The sequence below is a fragment of the Mercenaria mercenaria genome, chromosome 14, assembly GCF_021730395.1.
Source record: "Mercenaria mercenaria strain notata chromosome 14, MADL_Memer_1, whole genome shotgun sequence".
NCBI lineage: Eukaryota > Metazoa > Mollusca > Bivalvia > Venerida > Veneridae > Mercenaria > Mercenaria mercenaria.
Genome location: NC_069374.1, coordinates 19,471,288 through 19,499,047, shown reverse-complemented (window position 1 = coordinate 19,499,047; position 27,760 = coordinate 19,471,288). Strand labels below are relative to the sequence as shown.

The following is a 27,760-nucleotide window of genomic DNA, read 5'->3' as shown; positions in this document are numbered from 1 at the left end:
TCACTGAAACCGAAACTGAATAATTTGATTAAACGCCTAATTCTATACAATAACATATTCAATGGCATGTAAATAATAATAATAATAATAATAACTTTATTTAAACATCCAGTCATGACCGAACCCTGCCCCCTGAGGCCCCTTATCCCTATTGCCAAATATCTGTGCTTTGCATTTAATTCACATAATACATTTCTGAACTTGATAAAAAAATGCAAGTCTTTTCAACCTGATTAATGTTTATATATAATTTTGGGAATGGCATATCGAAGTAAAGTTGTGTTTGTTACTTATATATTTTATCTGATATTTTAAATGTATATTTTTTTAAAAGTAAAATATCATTCTAAAATCGCAAGCAAAGGCAGTGACACTACTGGATGCACATGCCATTAAACGGGTCATGAAATTGGCCTTAATTTTTTCAAAGGTTTTTAACAGAGCTTTAACAGGTCACCATTAAAGTTCACCCATTACTTCTTACTATTTAGTGGGATTTTCATGACCAGAGCTTTAATGCCATACATTAAAAATGACTTTGATGACCATGAAAAGCTGCTTAAATTAAACCATTAAAATAAGTTAACAGGCTCCTTAAAACTCCATGAAAAATTTTAATTGCCATGAAATTAATGTGCCATTAAAAATTACCCCTTAATTCCCCATTAATTTGTAAGAACTAATGGAGCCATTAATTTTTTTAATACTCTGTTAATGGTCGTTAATTATTAAAAACTTGATTAATGGTCTCATTAAATATGTCAGATTCAATTTTAATGGATTTATACTATTTTAATTGTATATCAAATTAAGGGCCATGAAAATTTACCTTCAGAATTAGACATCTTAAGATAATCAACTTCATTTTAATATTTGCCGTATTGATTTAAATTATGTATTACTACACATGTAATGTATCTATACATATGTACTGTTTTGTAAAATGCTAGAAGAATATTTGTTTCTTCTTTTTTCTCTTACTATTTTGTAATGTAAACACATGTAACAGCCTCGTACAAACATTTGTTATATGGTATCCTTATTCTGTCATATGTTCATATGAAATGAGAAAATAAATGGATATTGTATTGTATTGAGTTGTACTGAGAAGGGTTTACAGGTACCGGTTTAATAGATCAAGTGACCATATGGGTAGTTTTAACTATTCAACATTATAATATTGACAAACATTTTGACCAAATTTTTATTGGTACAGACATTAGGCATCAGGTGTATTAAAAAAGCAACTGTTGATGACAACGTCAGCACACAATGGGTAATCACAATTTAGCTCTACTTCAGTATTTTTTGCTCACATGCATGCACTGTACAGCTAAGAGCAAATGTTTGAGGGATTGCATCACAAGTAGCTTCTCCCATCTCCAATTAAGCGTACCACACTCTTTGATTCATTGAAACAAAGAGGCGATGCCCATGCCCCAAATGAATTTAAATCAGACTGTAAATCTTCACAATTATGTGTACTGTTCACTTCTCTATAAACCTTAGTTTCTACTCAAGAATTTGAAAATCTAAACTAGTCTGAACACATTTTATAATGTAAATTCCTTACCCCACCCGTTTTCATATACAAATGCTTATTATTTGGATAAGAAAAACAAGGAACAGAAAAAAGTGGCATACATCAATACGTATTTACCCTTACCAAAATATTGTAGATTGATGTTTTCAAATAAATTAATACGTTTCCATCCGACTTCCATTGAAATAAATCCGATTTTTGTAGTATGTATTTATTGTGATTAAAGTCCAATTTAGAACAATATGAGACTGGAATTATAAGCATTCAATAGGAGAGTAAGCCAAAAACCAAAATGAAAATATATACGAATCACATTTTACAGAATTTAGGATTTAATGGGCATTACATTGCAGTTAAGGGCCATTAAGTTTACACTTAAATGAAATCGTACACAACCTGAACATTTAATCGGTATTAAATCAAATTTAAAGGCCATGAATAATCCTGTTAAATTAAAAAAATACAGAATTTCACTATTTTTTCAAAGCCATTAACTATTTTAGCTACCAAACTAAATTTTTAATGGCATGATACATGGTTAAAGATGGGTGTTTTAATGGTATTTTAACATGTAACCCATTAATATTGTGAATCCTGTTAAATAAAGTGATGCAAGAATTAATTGGGTTAATTAACGGTTTTTCCTATTTTAATGGATATTTTACAGGGTTTTAAAACATGTTTAATGGTATATGCATCCAGTAGTGTGAGCTCCTTCACATACATATATTAACGTTGACTGAAATACCAAATTAATGTTAAAATGTACAATATAGTTATTAAAATTCAAGAGTAAACGCCGGGAGTTTATACATGAACGGAGACTTAATTTGGCAATGTAGGGTAATGTTTGGCACAATCTTTACTTCTTCCTTTTTAGTTTTTGTTCCTTAAAATACCTCATTTTTGCCTGCATTGTTCCTAACCACTAGGAAGTCTTGTATTGCTCTGCAATACTTTTCTTGTTTGTACCCCTTACAACTTACACATTGTAAGCATTGTCCTTCAGATAGTTTTCTAAACATGTTCTCGATCTTTTAATATGATCTTTTTTCTACAATAAAATTACTTATTTATATGCAAGTCTATATTAAACTCAATGACTCAACTTGCCTTTTAAGTGTTGCCTTTGGAACCATGGTTGGGGCCAAGTATAAGGATACAAACGCAGCAAAAATGGTTTAAATTTACCACAGGTGTGTTTGCCACAGGCGGTTACAAGATGATGCCCGATCGTGCTCCTTTCGTTGTTCATTTTGTCTTCGTCGCTATAAGTTTTACTTCGTCTATATTGTTTAGATATGTTTATGTGTACACATCCATATATACACTGCTATGGGGTTGCGGTTTGATGGGGGTTGCGATCTCGGAAACTGACTTTTCCTAATAGATATTAATCTTTGTTTTCTTTTTTCAGAATCCCAAGTGAGGATTGCATTCTGTTTGTCTCACTAATTGTATTATCCTCAATGAAGCGAACACTATGTGATTTTCACCATCTATTATCTGTAATATCATAACGATACCTTGCTCAAGTTAATTAAGATGATACCCTCAACAGTATCCTACACTCGCCCTAGTTTGATATGGAAAACCCATAATATTTCAAATTTTGCACATATTTTTCCCCACACAGTTATTTAGTGTTTTGTGGTAGCCAGCCTTACTGTACTTTCAGTACTTTGATTAAACTGGCCGCCAGAAATAAATTTGCAGACATGCATATGGATAAGATCTAAATATTAATCATTGCTGTAATAGAAGTCATCAGATTTTGTTAAAATTTCAGTTGAAAACCACGTTACCAATATGAGCTACTTCTCTTGTTTGTTTTAATCACGATGGCGCCATTTTCAAAATACATACCGTAAAAGAAATTACAAAAATATAATTTAAATGCTGCTTTTATTTTTTAACACTAAACGTGTTGCTCTCATTTTAATTCAAAGGATTTTGAATGTAGCTGCAAGGTAATAAGGTAATATTAATTTGTATCAGAATGGCTGGCTGATTGATGTTACATATATAATGTATCCTAGTAAAATTACGACAAATGGAGAATTGAACTCATAATGAATTTGTCACTTTATTTTAAAAGTCAAGTGAAAAAGAACATTTTTCAAACAATTTTAATTTTTTAAAACATTTGAAAGCATTGATAAAGTTTATGTCTGAATGCAAATTGCATCTTTCTGTCACATTTCAACTAGTAAGTATTTACGACCTCTTGTTAAAGGACAACCCCCTATCTGATTACACAAACGGAAATGAGCATATACATTCTAAACCTATCAAAGCAATTTATGATACATGTATATTGAAAAATTTACCTTTTGGTGGTGCTTGAACGTTTTATCTGTTTTGTTTGAAATAGAATTTTTCAGATATTTTACAATGCCAAATCCCTTCAATATCCTTCAACAAAAACATTTCAACGCGTATGCCTCTGAAATAGTGCCAAACTATTATGAATACATCTATAGTCATGCATTTGCTTGACATTATGAACAGATAGTACAGTGCTTCACAGCTATAAATTGAGCAAGTCCTGGAATCAAGAAGTCGTGTATTGTATCTGTTTGTTGTTTTGTCGTATGAGTAATACTAATTGGTATTGTTGTACTTAATATTTAAAGTAACGTATGTTTCAATCCATTTTAGGATGTAGCTTAGTGATATTACTATAATGAAATAAAGCTCTTAACTAAAAAGAGTTTTTACAAATTTATCATAAAGACATCAACTGTCGTGTTCCAAACAAATGGTGCAGACTCTGTAAGTATGAACATATGCATGTATGATGAACTTATTTTGATACTGATACCAAAAAGGGACTTCTCGCAACCTCTCACATCAATTTTTAGAGTTTATTTCTATCATTTGATGTAATATATGTTATAATGTGTCCTCTTGTGTAGTTCTGAAACATACGTTACCAAATTTAGATATAGGTAGTTACTAGACTTAGCGTTTTAAACACAGTTCTATTCCGAGGTAATCTTATGTAACAGTTAAAATGCATTATCTTTTGAATGAACTAGTTTGTTTGTATTTGTTAATAGTTTTAAAAGTAGAATATTGAATTTTAGTAAGTACTCGGAATTGACAACAATGATTCCACAACCACAATATGAACAAGGAGTCTCATCTATGTTTTCGTTAAGGAAATGTAATATGATTGCGTAGTTCAGTAATTCCGTCCCACAGTATAAGTGATATATGAAAATCACTATGGCTAAAGAAACAGAACTTTTGAAGAAACATGTTTTACCAAAAGTGACATTTGTTTCACTACCCATGTTATACTGTAGGTTTTGTTGTGCAGCTGAAAATCAGTATAATTCTTTGTAAAAAAAATAATAATCTGAATAAAAGTGTATACGATGAAGATTCAATACAGAAATGTAATAACTTTTGTTAGTTTAAAAAGACCAAATCTACAAAAAAAAATTGTAAAATATCTAATTATATATAAGTTGCAATTCTTTCAGTTCTTAATGCTTTCATGACAGATGTCAAAACTTATTGTTGTCTCAACTTTGACATATTTATACACTTTAATATTTTGATAGTCCAGAATGTGCTAAAGGCTTCTAAATGTATTTATGATAAGATATTTGTGATCGTATGGATTATTTAAATGTTAAGACTTCCTGACTGATAAGGCGTTGATTGCTGTCAAAACTTGTTAATATTTTAAATACTTGTAATTTTATTACCATGTACGCATTCTTGAATTTGATTGGTTTATACTGTTAATTACAGTCACAATAAGGGTTATTTTAATTGGTCAGTTATTATATGTTGAGGGCGAATATCTTTTTCAAGATAGCATATGGAGGAGAATAGATTTGGATTTCCAAGTAGAAGCACTGTGGTTTTCCACTAGAACACTATAATATTTTAATATATAAAGCTTTTTACTTATTGTTATATTCTACGGATATCCGTATGAAAACTGTTGATTGTTAACTTTAAACTGCGTGGTATTCCACTGAAGAAAAATAAAGAAGATAATCTGGAACTGTGTTTTATAATTCGGACATAATAAGTAGTGCCTTAGTACCTATAACACCCATAATAATTTTTCGGCATTACAGTTTACTCAAATGAGTATAAGTTTTGTTTGACATACGATAGAAAGCGACATCCGGTCTTAAACAATCCCAAAATGAATGTATTAATGGCTGAAGTGAAAGAACCTTTACACAAATTCTGGGTTTCAAAATTGAAAAAACTAGAGGACTTACAGAAAGCCCACAGACCAGCTGTATTTCAGAGAATTCGTGTCATTGTATTATTTTTTTATAACTGTTTTATATGCGATAGCAGCGGGTGATAGTTTTTAATGTTTTGTAAACGTTTTTATATTTCAATATTTATATTTTCAAGGTTTGTTTAATTAAACGTAATTGTTTGTACAGGTTCTATGGGTAGTGTAGTGTGTAGTATTTCTCTTTTTTCCAAATAATCTGTAATGGTACCATTAACCAGGGAGTTTGAACCTCTATATGCAGCCCGTCAGGGCGTACAAGTAATGCTTTAAGCACTGGTATTCTAACTGACAAAAATGGTTTTCTAACAAATTATGGTTATGTTTACCGCAAAAAAAAAAAATAGTCTTAGGCTAATTTCAATTGTCATACAGATGCCAGGTAGAATGAAAAAAAAAGTTATTCAGCTATTCTGCTATTCTGCTGGTCCAGGAATTATTCTGATATTCTGCTATTCTGTTGGAGATATTCGTTATTCTGCTATTCTGCTATTCTGCTAACTTCACAGAGACAGTCTTAAGTACGTAGCTGTCAGCATGACAATACGATAAAACTTCTGTTAACACAGCAAGCATCCCCGCCTGTATAAGGGTCAGTTTAAAAAGAAAAACTTCAGATTAAAAGAAATGAAAGAAAAAGAATTACATGTTTATATTTACATCATCATTCTATCCTAAAACGTTGACTTATTACGAAATTATGGAATACTTTTGATCACAGAAAGGCAAATTTACAGAACTGTATGTAATGTGCGCTATCCAAACGGATATACAACCAGATGTTTTGTTACGCAACATATTACACTTAATTAATTAAGCAAATGCAAATACGATAGAGGTCTTATAAAAGTAAAACTGTTGTACTGAATTATGTGACTGGTGTCTTAAATTGTTATTTCTTTCTTACAGGGCAAACTGTTCCTCGTAAAATGGACTGGGTTTCATCATCAAGAATTAACATAGGAATCAGAGAGCCATCTATCAGATGAATAAGTAAATTAATTTCTGTGTCCACCAGTAGCGTCCTCCCAATTACAGTCGGCGGCGGGGAAGTTTGAACGCGCTGTACAACAACTTTCATCAAAGTCAATCATGGTGTCCGTTGAATTTAACTTGGGACATTTTCAGACATGTATTTTCTATTTACGAGTCGGTAGTTGTATCTTCCGAAAACGAACTTAAAAGGCTTCCGCTTTGTACTAACTGGCATTGTCATACAAGGTATATAGAAAAGATGCTGGCAGCCGAGTTTCATTTCATTTGAGAGTTGCGCCAGTCATTTATATGCGCCCACTTTACATCAATTTGTCAAGATGTTAACGCCGATTGTGAAGATTGATACTATCTGTGCTGTTGAACCGTACTTTTGACGGATTTGATTATATATGTGAATGCTTAGACTTTGTTTCAGTTATGTTGTATATATTGTATGTTATTTTAATGTATTGTTACATATTGTAAATACGTGTGTTCTTAATTGCTACAAGTAAAAGTTTTCACAATGTCAGACTGTTTTAGTCCATTTCACAGCCGGGTATCTCCGCATCTTAAGAAAGACTTGAAGCAAAATGTTATTTTAACACTAAATGTTACAAATCGAGTTTTAAAAGCTGTTCAAACTGCTCATGATCAATCAGAGTTATCTTATCTAGATGTCTTTAATTCACAATATGAATATATTCAATTAAAATTTCAGTCTCATATCACTGTTGAAAATGAATTTTCATTATTTTGTAAAATAAAACCGTATAATTTACATGACTATAATTACATCATAGCTATTCTTTTTAATGAGGTTTATTATTTATTATGTTCATGCATGAAGATATTTATCCAATTAATTCTTGCATTTATTTTACTGACTCCCATTTCTTCCTTCCTATTTTCTATAGATGATGATGACAACTGTTTACTTTATTAGCTCACTTGAGTGCTCGGGTGAGCTATTGTGATCGCTCACCGTCCGGCGTCCATCCGTCCGTCGTCAATCTGTCCACACTTTCATTTAAACAACATCTCCTCTAAAACCATTTGGTGGAAGTTGATGAAACTTGGCCAGGATGTTTCTTGGGTGGTCCCCTTCCAAGTTGTTCAAAGAATTGAATTCCATACAGAACTCTGGGTGTCATGGCAACCGAAAGGAAAAACTTAAAAAATCTTCTTGTTCAAAACCGCAAGGCGTAGAACCTTGATATTTGGCATATGACATCATCTAATGGTCCTCTAGCAAGGTTGTTCAAATTATCTCGCTAGGGTCAAATATGGCCCCGCCCTGGGGGACACATGGTTTACATAGACTTACATAGGGAAAACTTTGAAAATCTTCTTGTCCAAAACCACAAGGAGTAGAGCCTCAATATTTGGCATGTGGCATGATCTAATGGCCCTCTATAAAGATTATTCAAATTATGACCCTGGGGTGAAAAGAGGTCCCGCCCTGGGTGTCAAAAGTTCTACATAGACTTATGTAGGATAATTAAAACCTTAAAAATCTTCCTGTCTGAAAGTTCAAGGCCTAAGCGTAGGCTTTTGATATTTGGTATATTGCATTGCCTAGTGGTCCTTTACCAAGATTGTTCAAATTATGCCTCTGGGGTTAAAGAGGCCCTGTCCTGGGGGGTCCCAAGTTTTACATAGACTTACATAGGAAAAACCTTTTTAAAATCTTCTTGACTGAAAGTTCAAGGCCTAGGCTATTGATATTTGGTATGTAGCATTGTCTAACAGGATTGTTCAAATTATGCCCCTGGGTGAAAAGAGGCCCTGCCACGAGGGTCACCTAGTTTTTATATGAGTTATATAGGAAAAAATACTTCAAAAATTATCTGACCATATTTCCTAGGCTGTTTAATTATAATTACCTGATGATCCCAAGTAATTAGGAGTCAATTAACTGCTACCTTGACCTACTGACCTACATTTTTATTTTTTAAGGTACAGCCTTGAAATTTGAATGACAAATACAGTTTCGCACATCAATCTTAAAATTGACTTTCAGTGACCATGAATGTGACCTACTTCCTTAAGACATGTATTTTAGCATCATTTTGACATTTGAAGCTCATATTACTCAGGTGAGCGACCCAGAGTCATCATGACCCTCTTGTTGGTGATAAGCTAACGGGTAGATAAGGGGAGAAACTCACATATCTACTCTGTCTTATCAACGGTAAATACAGGGTACTGCCCCTTGATGAAAGATGCTTCTTTTCATTTTTTTAACCTGTCTAGATTCTTTTCTTGCGTTTCGTAAATGAATATATAAAATAGTTTTGTGTATATAATATGCAGGTGCTCGGTGACGAAACGGGGGGGAGTGCTACTTCTGCACAGAATTTCGAAGATTTTAATATTGAACATAAAGTAAACTAACAGACTTTCATCACTGTCATATTAAGCATCTGTAATATGATGCTAAAATCAGATTTTCTTTTTTAAAAGACAAATCATTGCATATGCGCTAGAAGAAACCTTCTGGTCAGCTAAATCTTGTCTAGATTAACTTACCTTACCCGAATTAACCTCGTTCTAACAGAGCCACGCGTGTTGTTGACGGGATACCTCTAGGTCAGAGTAACCAGTCAACTGAAACGGCGTAAAAGGTCACGTGAGGTGTCAATAAATCAGAAAGGCGGTCAGAAATGAGGTTTTAATACAAACTTTTAGCTAACTCTTCAATCCTATCACATTAATATATGTTTGTATGAAATGCATATTTGGAAATAGATATTGTTTAAACCAAAGGCGTTCTATTCAATGATGTATTCCTATGCTAAGCAAATGTTGTAATATGTAAATTGTGAATGAAATAATATTGACAGTGTTTGTCATTAACATTTTTATATACGAAATCCTGTTTTTTGTTGTTGTTGTTTTTACTATAGATATTCTACTGATTTTAATAGTAGCTTAGTGTTATGATTTACCATAAGTATTTCATTAATATTCCACTCCAAGATCATATCTCATTTGAATTAGTCTTAAGAAACAAACATGTTTTGTTTTTGAGTTGATTGCTGACGATGAGGAGTAACAGATTTAACTTCGTTTTGTTCTGACCTGTTTCAATAAAAGTTCTCTCTTTTCGCCTGTCTATGGAATCCTGTTTGGACCATGTAGTATGTCGTCTTTCGCGCGACTAGTAAAAATGTCAGACCGCGACGCACGACAATGCAACACGGCATCGCGACAATGCGACACGACATACGACAATTCCGCATTGTCGTCTTGAAATGTCATGCGTCGTGACTGTGCCGGAATCGTGACACACGACAATGCCAAACGACACACGACAACGCGAAGCGACGCTCGACAATGCGAAACGACATTTTAATAATGTCGTCTGGCATTGTCGCGATGTCATGTCGCATTGTCGTGCGTCGACCTCAAAGCGCGACGGACGACATATGACATTTTAGTGATAAATACAGGTGAAAGATATTTTTTCTAAAAATATTTTACGTTGACTAAGGCTCTAAAGTAACACGTTTTGGTTTATATCAATTATTTCTAGTATGGAGTAAATAGTTTTAGGTAAGTTTTGTCCGTCTGTAGGATTTGTAGACTATAGGGACCGTATAATGCTAATTTTGGTAGCATTTTTTTTCGAAAAATTCATCAATTTCATTTTATTATAAAAAGCATTAGGAGTAAGATATCAAATTGAAATTACTTTTGGTAAGTAGTTGGATATATTGTCTAAACGAATATGAAAAACAATTTTCGTCCACGACGGACACGCCGTCGGGAACATTTCTCTTCATATCTTCATAACCTAATGTGTAATTGTAATGAATGATACCTTGTTGCAAAGGACAAAAGTAGCTAGAGAAAACAGGCCAAGTCGGGTTCGAATCCGGTCGGCTAGGATTGAAGGTCATAGGTCAAAGTCAGGTGATATTCTCAAAATTTGATCTTTAGAGCAGTCAATGCAGTCCTGCAAACTCAAGCACTATCTTCACTGGATCAAACGACACCATTGGTGCAATTCTCACGGCTCCACGGGTTGGGCCGGCTTAGTCTTTACAAGCACTCTACCGCATAAATAAAGTTTGGTCATTTTCTGATACCTGTCCTGAACTCTGTCAGGTGTCAGGGGAGGTAATACATGGAGGTACGTTATTGTAATTTAAACTGAATTTCAGTTGATAATAACACTATGTTAGATTTTGACCTTTGTTCGAGTCTCTACAGTCCAGGTATCTACCTATACCATATATGAATATGTTTGCAGATGTCTTAGCTTTACATTTGTCCATATGATCAGAGCTGAGGACAGGTATCAGAAAATGACCAAACTTGTTTTGTGCAGTAGGGTGCTGGCCAAGACTAAGCTGGCCCGACCCGGGGATCCGTGAGAATTGCACCAATGGTGTCGTTGCACTCAGTGAAGATAGTGCTTGAGTTTGCAGAACTGCCTTGACGGCTCTGAAAAGTTCATATTTGAGAATATCACCTGCCTTTGACCTATGACCTCCTCCTCTAGCTGACCTGGTCCGAACCCCATTTTAGCCTGTTTTCTTTAGCTACTGGCCTGTCCTTTGCAACAAAGTATCATTCATTAAAATTAGACATCAGGTTATGAAGGCATGACTCTACTGGCAAGGCCCACGAGTCTATTTAATATATGAAGAGGTATGCATATTTTCACAAAAATGATACATTTTGAGACGATCCCCAGACAAAACCGTTGGCGGTAAAAATATACAAATTACATATCTATTTAGACAATGTTTAGATTTAATTTGTAAAAGTAATGTCATAATTATTTAACATTCTATAATTATTTAAAGTTAATGAAAAACACGGACTTTTTCCGAACAAAAATACAGCTTTTATCCTAAATTACGTACAGACGGACGGACAGATGTTGTTGGGGTTTTTTTTGTCACAAACTTTCAGATTTTGTCATTTTCTATCAAAACAAGTTTTTATTTGCAGTTATTTACCCAAAATAAATATTTAATAAGCACCTTTTCCTTATATTACGGCTAATATTTTAAGCCAAAAATGTCAAAGTTCAGCAAATGCTCCCGACGGCGTGTCCGTCGTCGACGAAAATTGTTTTTCATATTCGTTTAGACAATATTTCCAACTACTTATTAAAAGAAATTTCAGTTTGATATCCTACTCCTAACGCTTTTTATAATATAATGAAATTGATGAATTTTTCGAAAAAAATGCGACCAAAATTTGCGTTATACCGTTCCTATACCAAGTCTACAAATTATGCAGAAGGACAAAACATACCTAAAACTATTTATTCCATAGAAATATTTGATACACACCAAAACGTGTTACTTTAGAGCCTTAGTTGATGTAAAATATTTTTTAGAAAAGATCTTCCAACCGTATTTATCACTAAAATGTCGTATGTCGTCCGTCACGCTTTGAGGTCGACGCACATGCGACACGACATTATAAAAATGTCGCTTCGTATTGTCGAGCGTCGCTTCGCGTTGTCGCGTGTCGCGTCGCGTTGTCGTGTGTAGTTTGGAATTGTCGTGTGTCGCAATTCCGGCACAGTCACAACGCATGACATTACAAGACGACAATACGAAATATCGCTTCGCATTGTCGAGCGTCGCGTCGCGTTGTCACGTGTCGTGTCGCATTGTCGCGCGTCTCGAGCAGTAAAAAAGTTAGACCGCAACGCACGACAATACGACAATACATCGCGACAATGTCACACGACACACGACAATGCGACGCGACAATGCGAAATATCGCGCTTTTGAAAGGCGACAATGAGACACGACACTACGATATTATTGTCGTGTGTCGTGTCACATTGTCACGATGTCGCGTCGCATTGTCATGTGTCGTGTCGGATTGACGCGATGCCGTGTCGCATTGTCGTGCGTCGACCTAAAAGCGCGACGGACGACATACGACATAGTCCAAAACAATGATTATAATTATACAGCAATTCAAAATGTAAGTGCACTGACCCATTGATATCAAAAGAAAAAAATGTAGGCAGTCCTAGTGTACTTCTAAGTTGACTTAAAGACGCTCGCGGCAGTTTCGTTATTTTTTTTTTCGGAATAATAGATTTTGATGAAATGTTCTGTATTACAAGATTATGTTATGATGTATTGAAAAATGAAATAAAATACTAGGTCACCATCATTGTTTCAGTTTTATTTATCCTCTGATATGATGCTATTTTGAACATTTTTCAAAATTCCCATACTCCTACCATGTGTTACAGTAAAGTACAATAACTAGAATAAATTTGAAATCTAAGCAATTTTTTAACAGAAAACAATATTTCTAGTGGAGACATGCACAGAAAAAAAGAGATGATTTTGTAAAAAAGAACAACAGTTGTTCAGCAGACCGATGGTTATTTTTTCATAATTTTGTCAATCTTAAGATGGTATTTCTGCTATTTTATCTAGTTTCACATAATAGAACTAAACCAAACTCTGCACATGTATTTACAAATGTCTACCTAATCTAAAACAAAAGAAAATGTGTAGGCCCCATATTAGATTTGGCTTAAATTAAATTACAACGGGGTGGGGTGTTGCGTGCATTTATAGAACGCAGGTTGGTACGAAATACGAAATTAATTTTTATTTCAAACAATGGCATATATTCAGCCAAAATCTTTGACAATATTCCGTTTTTGTCCACAGCTTAAGGCAAAGATAGTTAACAAGAGGTTCAAATGGCCCTAGGTTGCCCACCTGAGGAACATCTGGAATAAACTCTGAAAAACTGCTTACTTTCTGTATTTTTAAAGGAAGAAACAGAGAGGCATCATTCCGGTTGCTGCATCCTTAACCTTTAACATATTGATCTTAAAAGCAATAGAGGTTATCTACTCCGTTTGGCCAATCACCCCACTAAATTTGAAGGGTGCAGGTTAAAGGCTTCTCAACAAATGCTGCGGAAACACTTCAGTGTTTAGACGTTAAATATTTGAACATGTGACCTAGAAATATATTAAATCATCGAATAGCAGATTTCTTTACATGTTTCTGAAGTGTTTTGATGTCATAGATGTAGGTTTCCGCCAATTTCAGAACAAAACCGATAGTTCCCGAATACGGATGTACGGTACGGGTACGGTACGGGGATTAGGAACACCCAAATTGGCACGGTGTTGGGGTAAATATCGGTCCGTCCGAAGAAGCTACCGCGGGCGCCTTTAACATAGATATTAATTTTTACTGATTTAAAATGTGTGATCACCACCCCCACATTCACATTGATCCATGTCCACTTGTGTATATAAACAAAAGAAAGTATTTATAATTTACTTGACTTTTATATTTCAAACTTAGTTATTACATTTTAGGAAGACTATAAAATATACTATGTCAACTATAAAATACTAAACTTTTTGTTTCAGCATTTCAATTCATGTATAAGAAAGAATGTGAGTACGTTATTTATTTTTCCCTTTTGTAAGCGATATGACAGTCTTTAGATGAAAATTTTACATTTATCAACAGCTTTTAAAAGGTGATTATATTTGCGAAACGTGACCACCATGTAAATATTAACTTTTAATAGCCACTTTTGATAGCGTTAGGGTAATTGTATACATTTGCAGTCTGAAGTTATGTTACATAAAACATCATACAATCAAAGTACTGAGAGGACTGATGGGGGCAATGCTTTGCTGTTTCAAGACTTGATGGGCAGGAAAGTACATGCAGGCATTATGTAATGTACTTGTGTGTGACAAGAAATGGAGTGGTCACAACTTTAACAGTGCACAACAATAAAATTTATTAACTTTGTGTTCAATACACTTATATATTTTGTTCAAAGGGTAAAGATAAAAAATCTAGTCTTGTTCAATAGCAGTTGTTCATCGACAAACAAAAACCTTTCATTGCCAGGTTTGATAAAATGAAAAAGATAAAGCTATACAATGTATTTCAATTTCTTCAATACTTCTGTTATGTCCTGACATCATGTGTTCTTGACAGTCTAACAGAAACTGGCAAACTTTGTAACACTTTATGAAAGTTTGGACAGAAACAAAATATTCCAATATGTGAAAGTTAAAAGGAACAGGATTTCCTTGAACTGACTTTGAAAAATCTAGGCTATATTTTCTAATGTGTACAATACTTATCAATTAAAAAAGTCAGGAATGTTTTTTGTTACAAATAAGCATCATTTTAATAAGGAGTCATCATTAGTTAACACACAAACACGTGTAAAAATATTTTTATAGATCTACCTTTTTTCCATTCTAACTTTTGCTAAAATTCAGTAACTGTTTTCTTAAAAAAAACATACTTGATATATAATGATATTATTATTCATATTGTTTGTTGATCAAAATAACAATGTCTATTTCAATTTTAGGTTATTTGATATACACCTGTATTTCAAACTATCAACATCATAATTTAAAAAATACATTAACGACTATGAAAACCGTGATTCGTCATATCAATGAACCTACCGAACTGGCGTATACAGTAAGGTTCGAGTAAATTAGGATACGAAACGCCCGTGGAAAAAGAACAAGATTTCTGGTGGTTCTGCCTTCGAATATCACCATCAGATAGATGAAATACATTAAACTGGTAACATAAATGTACATCTGCAGAGATAATTACCAATGAGGCCAAAATATAACGGGCACCTGTGGCAAGTTATTATCGCGAAAATGGTAGATTACCTCCCATAGCAAAAATTACTTGGTCTGAAAAATGATGAAATATGTATATGTACGCGCAATTATAACAGTGTTTAGAGCACTTTTTACGTTAAACGATAATTTTCCTGCAGATAAACAACAGTTTGATCAGCGTATATGGCGGGGTTTTTTTTGTTTTGTTTTTTAAATAAAAATCTGGGAATGAATTTTTTTTCAGTCCTTTTTCAAGGATTTCCCGAACATTATATGTTAAACACGTCATATACATAATATTCTGATCTTTAGACTAAAGAATCGGGCACATGTTCAGTTTGGGAAATGCTGTACTTTTCCAGAATAAGCGCGTTTCTGTTGGCCCTATAGTGAGGTCGGATTTCAGGAAAAAGTAAAAAAAAATATCTCTCCTGATTTGCGGTGGCTGGTGGTTGCTATTGAAATTACTGCATGCCCGCAAGGTTCTGATGCCATAACTTTGCGAAATCTGCTATATCGGCGGTTTCTTTGCGTCTGCACCGGCTATTGTTTTGCTATAAACAGTGCCCAGGTTGGTATGGGAGGCAAAAAATCGAGCTGCCATCCATGATCATAGGTATGCTGCTCAAAAATAAGTAGAGCACGGAACATAAGATGGTCTTTTCTATGTTTTATAGTGTTTACTTTTTAATTATCAGCGATTTTGCTCGCAACTCGATGAAATTTGTTGATGGTGTACTGACATCATCTGGGGATAATTCTGGCAAATGTTAAATTTGTCCTTACTGCTTCAAAGTGACCAAGGTACAGGAATCCGTTTATGGCGGCGAAATATTTGCTGTGAAAATGTATTAAGGTCGTAAGTTCCTTGTTTTTCAAGGTTTTTATCCAGCTCACGCTTAATAAATATGCTAATGACCTTGCCTTAATGAATTAGGGCATAGCATTGCCCTTCAAAATTAACTTGGCCACGAGGCCAATTCCGTCCTGGAATATGCATTCAATTTTTGCCAATAAATCAAGACATTGTGATACTGTGTCCTTAATATCTATATTCACTGACAAAATGTTATTCCAATCTAGTTTGATGCGACTTAGCCAACCCAGGCTAATTAATGTACATGTAGGGCCGATACCTTTAGCAACAATCAGTCTCAAGTTCCTTGTTTGACAATTGTATGATCAAACGTCCTTTGTATCAACTTGTGAAATTATCTCACCCGAATATGTTTTGAAAACTGCACCAAAGGCCTTTAATTGCACATTTCCGAAATGTTGTTTGAACTTATTTACAGACACCAGTGGTGCGGCGGTTCCGGTGTCAACTTCCATTTGCATCCATCATAGGAAAAATAAGAATTTTCCGTTGATTTTGACCATGTAAAGAGTTCACATACATAATATCCTTTTGCTCGTTATGTTCATTATCTACCGTGTTGACGTTAGCATTCTTTGCTTTGCGACATATTTTCTGAATGTAGTTTACAGTGTAACGAAAATGACATGTTGCGTCCTTTAGTCGACATTTCACAGAGTCATGATTGTCCAACCACTGTGAACATAATAGGCATTCTAAAACCATTTTCAGTTCGGACGGTGTCTTGTTTTTCGGTTTGAACCTATTCTGTTTCGAGTGTCCACCTTTGTGTAACTTATTTACATTTGCCGACGTCGACGAATGTAATTCAGCTGCAGCTCTTGTCGCCGTTCCAATCGCTAAGATTGCGACGTCCAAAGCTTCCCGTAAATCTAATGTTTCCACAGAAAGTAGTTTTTCTGACGCAGATTCTTTTATTCTTTTAAGCCTACATAAAATGTCATTCAACGTAGCTCCAAATTCACAATATTTCGACAGTTTCCGTAAAACTGCTATATACTCACTAATGCCTGCTCCTGCTTGCTGGTTCCGTTTGTGAAAGCGAAAACGTTCAGCAATCACAATAGGTTTTGATGATAAGGGTCTCTTTAACAAATCACAGAGTTCATCAAATGTCTTACTTGATGGTTAGTCAGGAGACGTCAGGTTGCGTAATAGTCCATACGTTTTCTCGCAAAGTATCATCTTTAATCTGGGCTCAAAAACGTCTCAATATTGCTAAGATATCAAGAACCATAATTTTTAAAACATTGGACATAGAGTCATCAAAACTACATGTGAGTGTAGTATTAAGGGCTTGAAAGACTCGTGTAAAGTTTCATTGTCGTGCAAGCATTGTGCACTGAGATATAGACTTACACTCACTTACGTCCAAACTTTAACCGGACGCAGACATGGATACGGACGTCGATGCACCGTATAACGTCGTCGCAGTTTCCGTGAAAACATACCACGAGATAGCTAGGTAGCTATCGCGCGTGTTTTGTAAACTTTCCAAGAAAGTTGTGCATTTTTCTGAAAACATTACAGCATAATATTTCATGAAGATACTCATCTTTCTAGAAAAAAATGTAAGGTTTCGCGAAAATATCTTGTTATTCTAGGCAGCTCTTGGCACTTAACTGAATTGTCCACTTGATAGTGATACTTTAAATTAAGTGAGCGAAATAATATTTCATAGAAAAGCTTTGGACTTTTCTTGAAACGTTATTAAATTTTCGCAATTTTTTTTTATTTTCATGAAATTTAATCGGCTATCGTACGCAGAAATGTACCACCATAAAATATGTGACAATTGTTTAAAATACTAAGAGGATACTTGTAGTGTAATAATACTGTATAAAAGATCAATAGGGTAAAATATTTAGAATATTTGTTGCCGGTGCAATTAGTCATACACTCTAAATACAGTAAGCAACGTACACCGTTACATCTACTGTTTAGGTATTAGTAAATTATGCAAGTCAGTGCGAATTAAAAGAGATTTGAACAAAAATAAAAACCGTAAGACATCAAAGTGAGGAGAGAATCAGCAAAACAGTTCAAAGTATTACATCAGTTACATACCAATGCATCTTGTTGCATACAGCCGTCTCAAAATCATCGAGTGTATGTAGAAGACCACCAAATGTTTCTGTGTTGTACTTATTTCCTAAAATCGATATATGTACATCCCATCTAACTTGCATGACGAACTTCAATAAAATAAGTCTTAGTTTCAGACTCTAAACGTTGATGAATACGGGCACTACTGTACAGTATACTGAATATTATTGGTGAGATTTTTTAAAAAATTAATCGTAAAGATTAATACAAGACAAACAGTTTTGCAAATAATTTTCTGTAAACTTGTCTCTTTTGACTAACTTACGGATATTTAATGAAGTCTACCCCTAACTAATGATAGTTATTGATTCATTTGAATGTATTGTTGTGTATATGATTAGTGTTTTTTTACACATCTTTTTGCTTGGATGCTGACATATTATTCGTTCCTAAGATATTAAGAACGGAATTCATTAATTAAGCATAAGAACATCAACACTTTGAATTGGGCCGTTGAATATGATTATCGCATCACTTTTATAAACGTTCAAGATAAACTTTATTTCGCAGTCAGGATTAATTATATAATGCGTTGAGGTATTTACACGCTTGCATGCACTAGAATATCTGAATGGGAAATCGAAATATTAAAATGCAGCTCGAAAACTTAACACTACTACTCCACGTTATTGATCATGTAACTCGGTGGTAGACAGCCGGCGTGGAGGACATCGAGTAATAGAGTGTGTTATATCTTCCAGCATCTTTGTAACATAACTCCTTTTCTTGACTTGTAGTTTTCCTATATACAAATCTAGCTGCTTGGTATTGGATCGAACAAGTGCTAAGCAGGCGGATACTGTAGTTGAGATTGCACTTAATGAATCCAAGTGAGCAATGTGCCATCTTGGTTAGCTTTCCCATTTAACTTAATGGACAATTATATTATTAGTGTAAAGTGTGATAATTTACTGTTGCTGCTCATAAAGAGGCATTTCATTTGTGCGGGTAAAAGGGCAATCGCCAGCAAATAACCTAACTTGTGATTTGGCTTATTAGGGAGGTCATATATATATATGGCTGAGAATAAGTAGGGTGGCCATCATCTATCATTGGGGTACACGCGAGCCAACAGTTGCTTGGTCTAAATACTCTCAATCAACAAGGACTTGCATATTAAGCTTCATGGGGAACTGTCTTAACCAAATGATGGCACTTTTTAAACCATAGTTGTTTTTTACACCATCGAAAGCTTTCAAGAAGTTTAGGATGACCATATCGATTTACGATTTGGCATCATATCGCTGGAGACGGGTATGTACTTTTGCAAGTGGTTGCGTATCTCAAGATTTTCCAGATTGGACACCATGCTGAATGTTTGTCAGCATTTTGTTCTTTTCCAAATGACGGTAGATGATCTACTCAGTAAGCTTGAAGGCCAGACAAGCAAATAAAACTGGGTGGTAATTTTCGGATAGGTTAACATCCCATTTTTAACTACTGGTGCAATATTTGCGTTGACCCAGTCCGATAGAAGTTGACTTTCGGATTAAACACGGCACCAGGAGGGTTTCCTGTTGTGTTCTTTGGGCCCATGCTATATTGTTATTATTGATTTGCTTGATCTTGACCAGTTCTAACTCGCGTTTGCAGACTTTCATTTCACTGTTTAGTCTTCATATAATAACATGATTGTGTAGCATTGATGTTCTCTTAATCTCCTTTGTTACGTTTTTGTTTCGGTTGCACCATGGCAAAGACAATCTTTTTTAGCATTTTCGAAAGAATGTTGTCGTCCAGAGTGGTGGAGATTCTGTTGTACAAAGATTACAAAGATGCTATTCGATAGATTGATGATGGGTTGTGACAATTGTTTTGTGACATTTTCTGTGTTTCTCCTGTTTGCTTTAGAAAAATTATAGATTCTCATCGGTTTCTTTTTAACATAAGGAGGGAGAACATCGATATCTGGGACAATCATTCCATGGTCATGATTTAAACAGAGAGGGATTGTCTGTGATGTCACGCATGTTTTCCTTTTCATTTTGATTGTTAGTGAATTTGGCCAGGTCATGGTCAATGGAGAGAAAATATGTTCTTTATCTGCGAATCATATTATAATGCAAACTGAATACAGATTATCAAAAACAGATTATAACCTTAATTTATGTGATTTTAACATATTTAGTACTAGTTCTAGTAGGGGTGGTGTGTAGTAGTAGAAGTAGCAGTAATAGTAGTTGGTAATATTAATAGTAGTAGTTGTTGTTGTTGCTGCAGCAGTAAAAGTAGTTTATAGTAGAAGAAGTAGTAGTAGTAGTAGTAGTACTACTAGAGGTCGTAGTAATTGTAGTAGAAGTGGTAGTTAATTTTAGTAGCAGAAGTTAGCAAAAGAAGTAATAGTAGCAGTAGTAGTAGCAGTAGTAGTAGCAGTAGCAGTAGCAGAAGATATGTACTAGTAGTGGTAATTAGTAGTAGTTAGTAGTAGTAGTAGAAGTTAGCAGTACTAGTAGTTAGTAGTAATAGACGCAGTAGTAGTAATAGAAGATATGTACTAGTAGTGGTAATTAGTAGTAGTTAGTAGTAGTAGTAGTAGATAAAGACTGAGTACTAATGTTGAGTACCTTGTCCGAGATGCGTGTCATAAGTGTTCATACAATTTTAGTATTGTAACCAAACAACTTTTTATGACTAAAGTATTGCTCATGAAAATTTATGAAATAAATTTACAAATATGAATTAATGCAAACTTAATGAAAGCATCACAATGAAGGCGCGACGTCGTTAACGTCGTTGAAATATATTGCCGTGCGCCGGGTCCATGTAAGTGATTGTTTTTGAGGTGTAACTCCTGAATGTATGGTCATAATCAAGTCGAGTTTTCAGTGCTGTTAGTAGAAAGATAGCAAATGAATATGATATATTTCTTATTTTGCTTCAATAAAGTGTATAAAAGCTAGAGAAAAAGTCTATGTTATTTTTGAAGAGCTCTCGTAGAAGTGGTGGTAGAAGTAGAAGTTTGAAGTACTAGTAATAGTAGTAGCAGTAGTAGTAATAGTAGTAGTAATAGTAGAAGTAGACGTATTATGTGAAAATAATGAAATAGAAATAGTAGTAGTAGTAGCAGAAGCAGAAACAGAAGCAGTAGTAGTAGCAGCAGTAATGGTAGAAGTAGCAGTATAAGTAGTATTAATTGTAGCAGTAGCTGTAGCAGTAACAGTAACAGTAACAGTAGCAGTAGCAGCAGTAGTAGTAGTAGTTGTAGTAGCAATAGCAGTAGTTGTGGTTGTAGCAGTACTTGCAGTGTTAGCAGTAATAGTAGTAGGAGGAGAAGTAGAAGTTTTAAGTAGATGTAGAAGTAGTAGTAGCTGTAGTTAGTAGCAGAAGTGTTAGAAACAGTTGTAGTTATGTAGTAGTAGTAGTAGTAATTGTAGTAGTTAGTAGCATTAAGTTGTAGTTGTAGCAGTCGTAGAAGTAGTAGTAGTTAGTATTAGTAGTAGTAGTAGTTAGTAATAGTAGTTGTATTTGTAGCATAAAAACGTAGTGAGTAATTGTATGTAATAGTAGTAGTAGTAGTAGTAGTAGTAGTAGTAGTATGTGGCAGTAATAGTATTAGTAGTAGTACTAGTAGTTTTTATAGTGGTAGTAGAATTAGAGGTAGTAAGTGGAGGTAAGTTGTAGTAGCAGTTAGCAGTAGTTAGTAGTACTAGTACTAGTAGCTAGTAGTCGTATTAGTAATAGTTGTAGTAGTTTGTAGTTTTTAGCTATAGTAGAAATAGTAGTAGATATTTAGTAGTAGTAGTAGCAGTAAAAGTAGAAGTTACGTAGTAGTAATTGTAAGTATTAGCAGTAGTAGTATTTGTTACATAATCGTAATATTAGTAGTAGTAGTAGTAGCAGTAGACATTTGCGAATTAAGACGAAGTGGACTGTAGTACGGGGGCCAATAAGATCTACCATGCACGCCCTAGACATTTTTCAGGTACCAAACTGTTCGGTAGGACCAACTCTTTCAAAAGAAAATGTTCCCATGAAAAAACTGTTTTAAACTGATTTAAAACTTAGAAAATATTATTTTCTAATACAATTTTGTCATTTTGCAACATTCTCATTAATATTCATGAATATGCAAATTAATTAATTAACATAAAAATGCTGCTATTTTAAGGCCAATGTCTTAGTTCCATTTTGATACCATTTTTATTTTTCTATCAACCAAACTGACCAAGATATGACTGATTATCATCTATATGGTTGTCCTTTCTAAAAATGAACGGTTGCCATGGAAACAGTGAAATCATATATAGTTCAAAAGAGTTTTTTCATGGGAACATTTTTTATTTTGAAAGAGTTTGTCCTGCCAAACAATTTGATACCTATGAAAAAAAAGTCTAGGGGACTGGGGGTGCATGGTAGACCTTATTGGCCCCCACCTAAACTGTGGACACCTAGGACGATCGATATTTTTTTTTTTTTTAGAGGGGTGGGGGGGGGGGCATCTCATTTAAATAACATTATGTGCATACAATAATACATGCCTATAATAATTATAAGGTCTGTCTTATTATACCCTGCCGAAGCCGTAGGGATATCGTTTTGACGTTGTCAATCCGAATGTTCGTCCGTCCGTGCGCCCGTCCGTCCGAGTCTCTGTCCGTCTGTCCGAAATTGAAAATGCCTATGATTCAAAAAGTGTTTAAGTTAGAATTTCCAAACCTAAAATATTTATGAATAAGCACACGACCATAAAGCTTTGCCCATTTGTAGAATTATCCCTCTTGACCCTGTAAGAACAGAGTTTTCCCTTTGATTTGTTTGAAAAAAAAGGAAACACTTCTAATTGAAAAAGTGTTTCAGCTGGAATAACCAAACCTCACATTAATTAGCATATGACCTTTGCTCACGCATAATATTACCCGCCTTGATCCAGTAAAAGAAGATAATACCCTCTTGATTTGTTTGGGAAAAATGAAAATGCTTATGGTTCAAAAAGTATTTCAGCTAGAATCACCAAGCCTCAAATAATTATCAAGTAGCATATGACCTTTGCTCACACATAGTATAAGAGTTTTCCCCCAAAATTTCGTAAAAAATGAAAAGGCTTATAAGTCAAATAGTATTATTTCTAGAATCACCAAACCTCACATAATTATTTATTAGCACATGATCTTTACTCACATATAGTATTACTCCCTTTTACCCTGTATAATCTTTGTTTTCCCCCATTGAATTTGGGAAAAACAGGGATTTTTGACGGTATCTAAGTAACTTATTGATGAATCTTCATGAACCTTCTCACAAATATAGATCACTATAAAGCAGTGGTGCACACACGATTTTGTCAGGATCTCTTTACTAACCAGAGTTGTTGCCCTTTAATTATTTTAAAATTCATCAATTCCCACTAAACAAAGTCATCCATTGATGGATTTTCATGAACCTTATAGATCCCAACAAAGCAGAGTTTTACCCCTTGATTCTTAAAGTTAATAGTTTGTGCATAAATTGTGTGTATCTTTCAATATACACCCCCACCCTTTCATTAAAAAAATATTTGGCGCGAAAATCAGTTCACCGCATTTGCTTGTTACGCCACCATTTTGAGCGGGATATAGATTTGGTTTTGTGTGTACGTTCTTTTGTCAGCCGGAGAACATTTGCTTTGTGCATATCACCAAACGTTTGTGGTCTAACATTATTACACTTTATAGAAATGTTCTTCAACATAACAAATCGTTCATCTGAGACATAGTGGTCACGGTGTGTTATTGTGATCGCAGTGTATTTTCCTTTTAACGTTAGATGACCAAGTTTCAAACTTGACGTAGAATTTGATGTGGCAAATATTGTGACTGTGTTTCATATAACTCAGGTCAACAGTTTAGTCTTTATGGTGTTTACAAGGCTTTTCTTGTATTTGGCTTAATGACCTAGATTTTCGGCCCATTTAAAAATTAACCTACATTTGATAAAGGCATTATTCTGACCCTGTTTCATAAGGTCCAGTAAGAAATATTGCCTCTACAGTATTAACAATGTTTTATTTTCTATGATATAGCCTCGTGATACCGTTTTTAATCACAGATAATCCAATTCCATACTATATCCAGATTTTATAAAGTCAAATATTCTAACCAGGTTTTATAAAGATCGAAAATAAAACATGACCTCTAATATGTTAACGATGTTTTTCTATAAATTCATCTAATGACATTTATTTTTGATTCCAGATAATCTAGTTTCAAGCTTGATGTAGATTTTATTAAGCAAATATTCTGAGCAAGCTGATATAGATCCAGTAGAAAAAAAAGGTTATCTAGAGTGTTAGCAAGGTTTTTTGTAATGATCTGACCAAGTCACAAAATGACCCATTGTCAAACTCTGTCGAATTTTCTACACAACATTCTGACTAAGTTTCATTACGATTGAACTAGAATTGCAACATCTACAGTGTTAACAGTGAAAATGTGAACGACGAATGACGACGGACTAAGAAGAATAACGAACACGGCGCTACAACAACAGCTCACTTTGTGCTCAGATGTGCTAAAATCGTAGGTGCGCACCCTTATTGTTGAATAACATTTTCACACAATTTCTTGACGGTCGTTCAATATATTTTGCGATATGTATATTACAAATTTTCTCTGACGGACAGACAGAATGGCGAATAGACGAAGCTAAATGTACATCCCCACCGCATAGTGTTGGCGTAATAAGCCAGGCATATCACCGTTTACGCATTTAAACTACCACACATAATAATAATAAGGTAATGTTGAGATGGTCTCCGTGAAAAATCGATCGTCATAGGTGTTCACACTCCACTTCGTCTAAATGTCTAATAGTAGTGGTAGCTTATTGTTATAACTGACAAAGAAAATTGATATAAACATGTATAGAAATAATAAAGAAATTTAGGACGATATACAAAGGCCAAAACTGTCCTGAAATATTATTGCATTTATCAACTATACTACGCTCCATTATGAAAGTTTTCATTTATATTGCAGAGTAATGACTACATTATCGTCTTTATCTTGGTGGGTGTTATGCTGTTTCAAGGAATTGCAGTTTGGGTTTTCAGGTTCAGCTTGCCTCTTCGAACTACTTCTGCGTCAACACCTTTCCCAACCATTTCAACTACCCCAAACAACGGAACAACTCCTTTAATGAATGGAACTACTACTGTTTACTTTGGTTATTGATTAAATTGCAGAAAGATCAAACTTAATAATATGTTTGTCTCAAATGTAACAAAACAGTTATAATCGTTTCGTTAACAGTGTTTGCAACCTCTTTACGTTGTGTTTCAGGTGAATTAGTGTTTCGTAATGGTTACTTTTTAACCGTACTGATTTGTTTTCGACTTTCGGTACATTGATACAGGAATCATTTTAAACGACATTTACAGTATTCGGAATTTAAAGAATAACATCTTCAAATTGATTCTTTATGTAACGGTTTGCTTTTGGACACGTACATAACATTTCTATAGCAACGTCTTTATTGTCAAGTGTAATTTCTAAAAAAAAAGAAGATAAAATGTAGATTTGAAGACGAACTCATAAATAGCTCAATTTTGTACATAGCTGCATGGGATATATGCATTAGAAGTGTCTCACAGTTTCTTGTCAGGAAGTTAATACTAATAGTCTGATAAGAATAAATATGATAGGATATTTCCATTCTTCAAATTAAATGATTTTGCAATAATGAAAAATAAACATAGCAAAACATATTCAGCATTATTTTTATTTTTTATTTTACTATACATACGAAGTCCGTGCGATAGCTGTCATAACTTCGCAAATATTTTCTTAAATCGCAATTTCGTACGATTATCGCATATTTAAGAACTTTTGTGTAACAGCTTTTTTTGTCGCACGAAATGCGTAAGAAGTTCGTACGATATAAAGCTTTCGACGCTGTTGTTATTGTTGTTATCTATGTTAAAATAGACTCAGTACAATACGGAATTTGAATAAGCCTGTTCGTATTTACTTGTGAAATGGAAGTCGTATTTTTACAGAGTTTATACAGATATATGAAAAACACAATAGTTCTTACAAGTTTTTTTTTGGTTAAATGCCTTGATGTCTTCAATGGCATTATGCGGTTTTAAGCAAATTTTATGAATTCACACGCCAGTATAACTGTTTATTTCAGATTAATGATAAAAACGGATCCAAGTTCATTCAACGTCTTCTTTATTTACGTATATAAAACAATGATTTCATTTCCGTTTGATTTCCTGTAAACATACATTTGGATCAAAATGTAACATTAAGTCGTAATTTTACGAGTTCTTACTGTACCACTATTCTGAAAATATCAGTTTTAGTATCAATTTGCTACACGTTTTAGCAATCCAAACATTTCAGAAATGAACATATCTTATAAAAGAAAACTAAAGCTAAGTGCTGCCTATCCGGATCACTACAGAGCAGACTTTTACCCCTTGATTCTTAAAGTCAATAGTTTTGTGTATAAATTGTGTGTATCTGCAAATAAAATATCTTTCAAAATACACGACCCCTTCCCCCTCATTAAAAAATATTTGGCGCGAATATCATTTCACCGAATTTGCTTGGTATGCCACCATTTTGAGCGGGATATAGATTTGGCTTTGTGTGTACGTTCGTCTGTCAGCCGCCGGAGAACATTTGCTTTGTGCATATCACCAAAAGTTTGTGGTCTAACATCATTACACTTTATTGAAATGCTCTTCAACATAACAAATCGTGCATCTGAGACATAGTGGTCACGGTGTACTAGTGTGATCGCAGTGTATTGTCCGTGGTCGTCGTCCGATATAAACAGTTTTCGCTTTGAACAATCCGAGAAAATAAGTATGGCCTAATCGTATTGCGACTTGGTCGGAATCTTTTGTCTTAACAAAATGGCGGACGACAAAGATAATAGGTTTGTAGAATGTTAAGAATGTTTTCTATGGAATAGTAAATCCCAGATAACACTTTTTCTACATTTATAAACAGAAATGTATTAATTAATACTCATGTAGAAAATATAACATCTGGAATGTTAAGAATGTTTTTCTATTATTTAATTTACTGTCTCACCTTTTAACGTTAGATGACAAAGTTTGAAACTTGACGTAGAATTTGTTGTGACAAATATTATATTATGACTGTGTTTCATATAAATCAGGTAAAGCATTTAGTCTTTATGGTGTCTACAAGGTTTTTCTTGTATTTGGCTAAAATACCTAGATTTTCGGCCCATTTAAAAATTAACCTACATTTGATAAAGGTATTATTCTGACCCTGTTTCATAAGGTCCAGTAACAAATATTGCCTCTACAGTATTAACAATGTTTTATTTTCTATGATATAGCCTCATGATACCGTTTTTAACCACAGACAATCCAATTCCATACTATATCCAGATTTTATA

General features: G+C 34.1%; 1 protein-coding gene across 1 annotated transcript in view; it reads left to right on the top strand.

Annotated features, from left to right (window-relative positions):
• LOC123528009 (uncharacterized) overlaps positions 1-26,084 on the top strand; it is an 82,666-nt gene extending 56,582 nt beyond the window's left edge. The window contains exons 5-6 of the mRNA XM_053523003.1: positions 14,179-14,205; positions 25,357-26,084. Of these exons, the coding sequence (XP_053378978.1) occupies positions 14,179-14,205; positions 25,357-25,551 (222 nt within the window). The 3' untranslated portion in view covers positions 25,552-26,084. The remainder of the gene's footprint in view (positions 1-14,178; positions 14,206-25,356) is intronic.
• Positions 26,085-27,760: the final 1,676 nt, after the last annotated feature.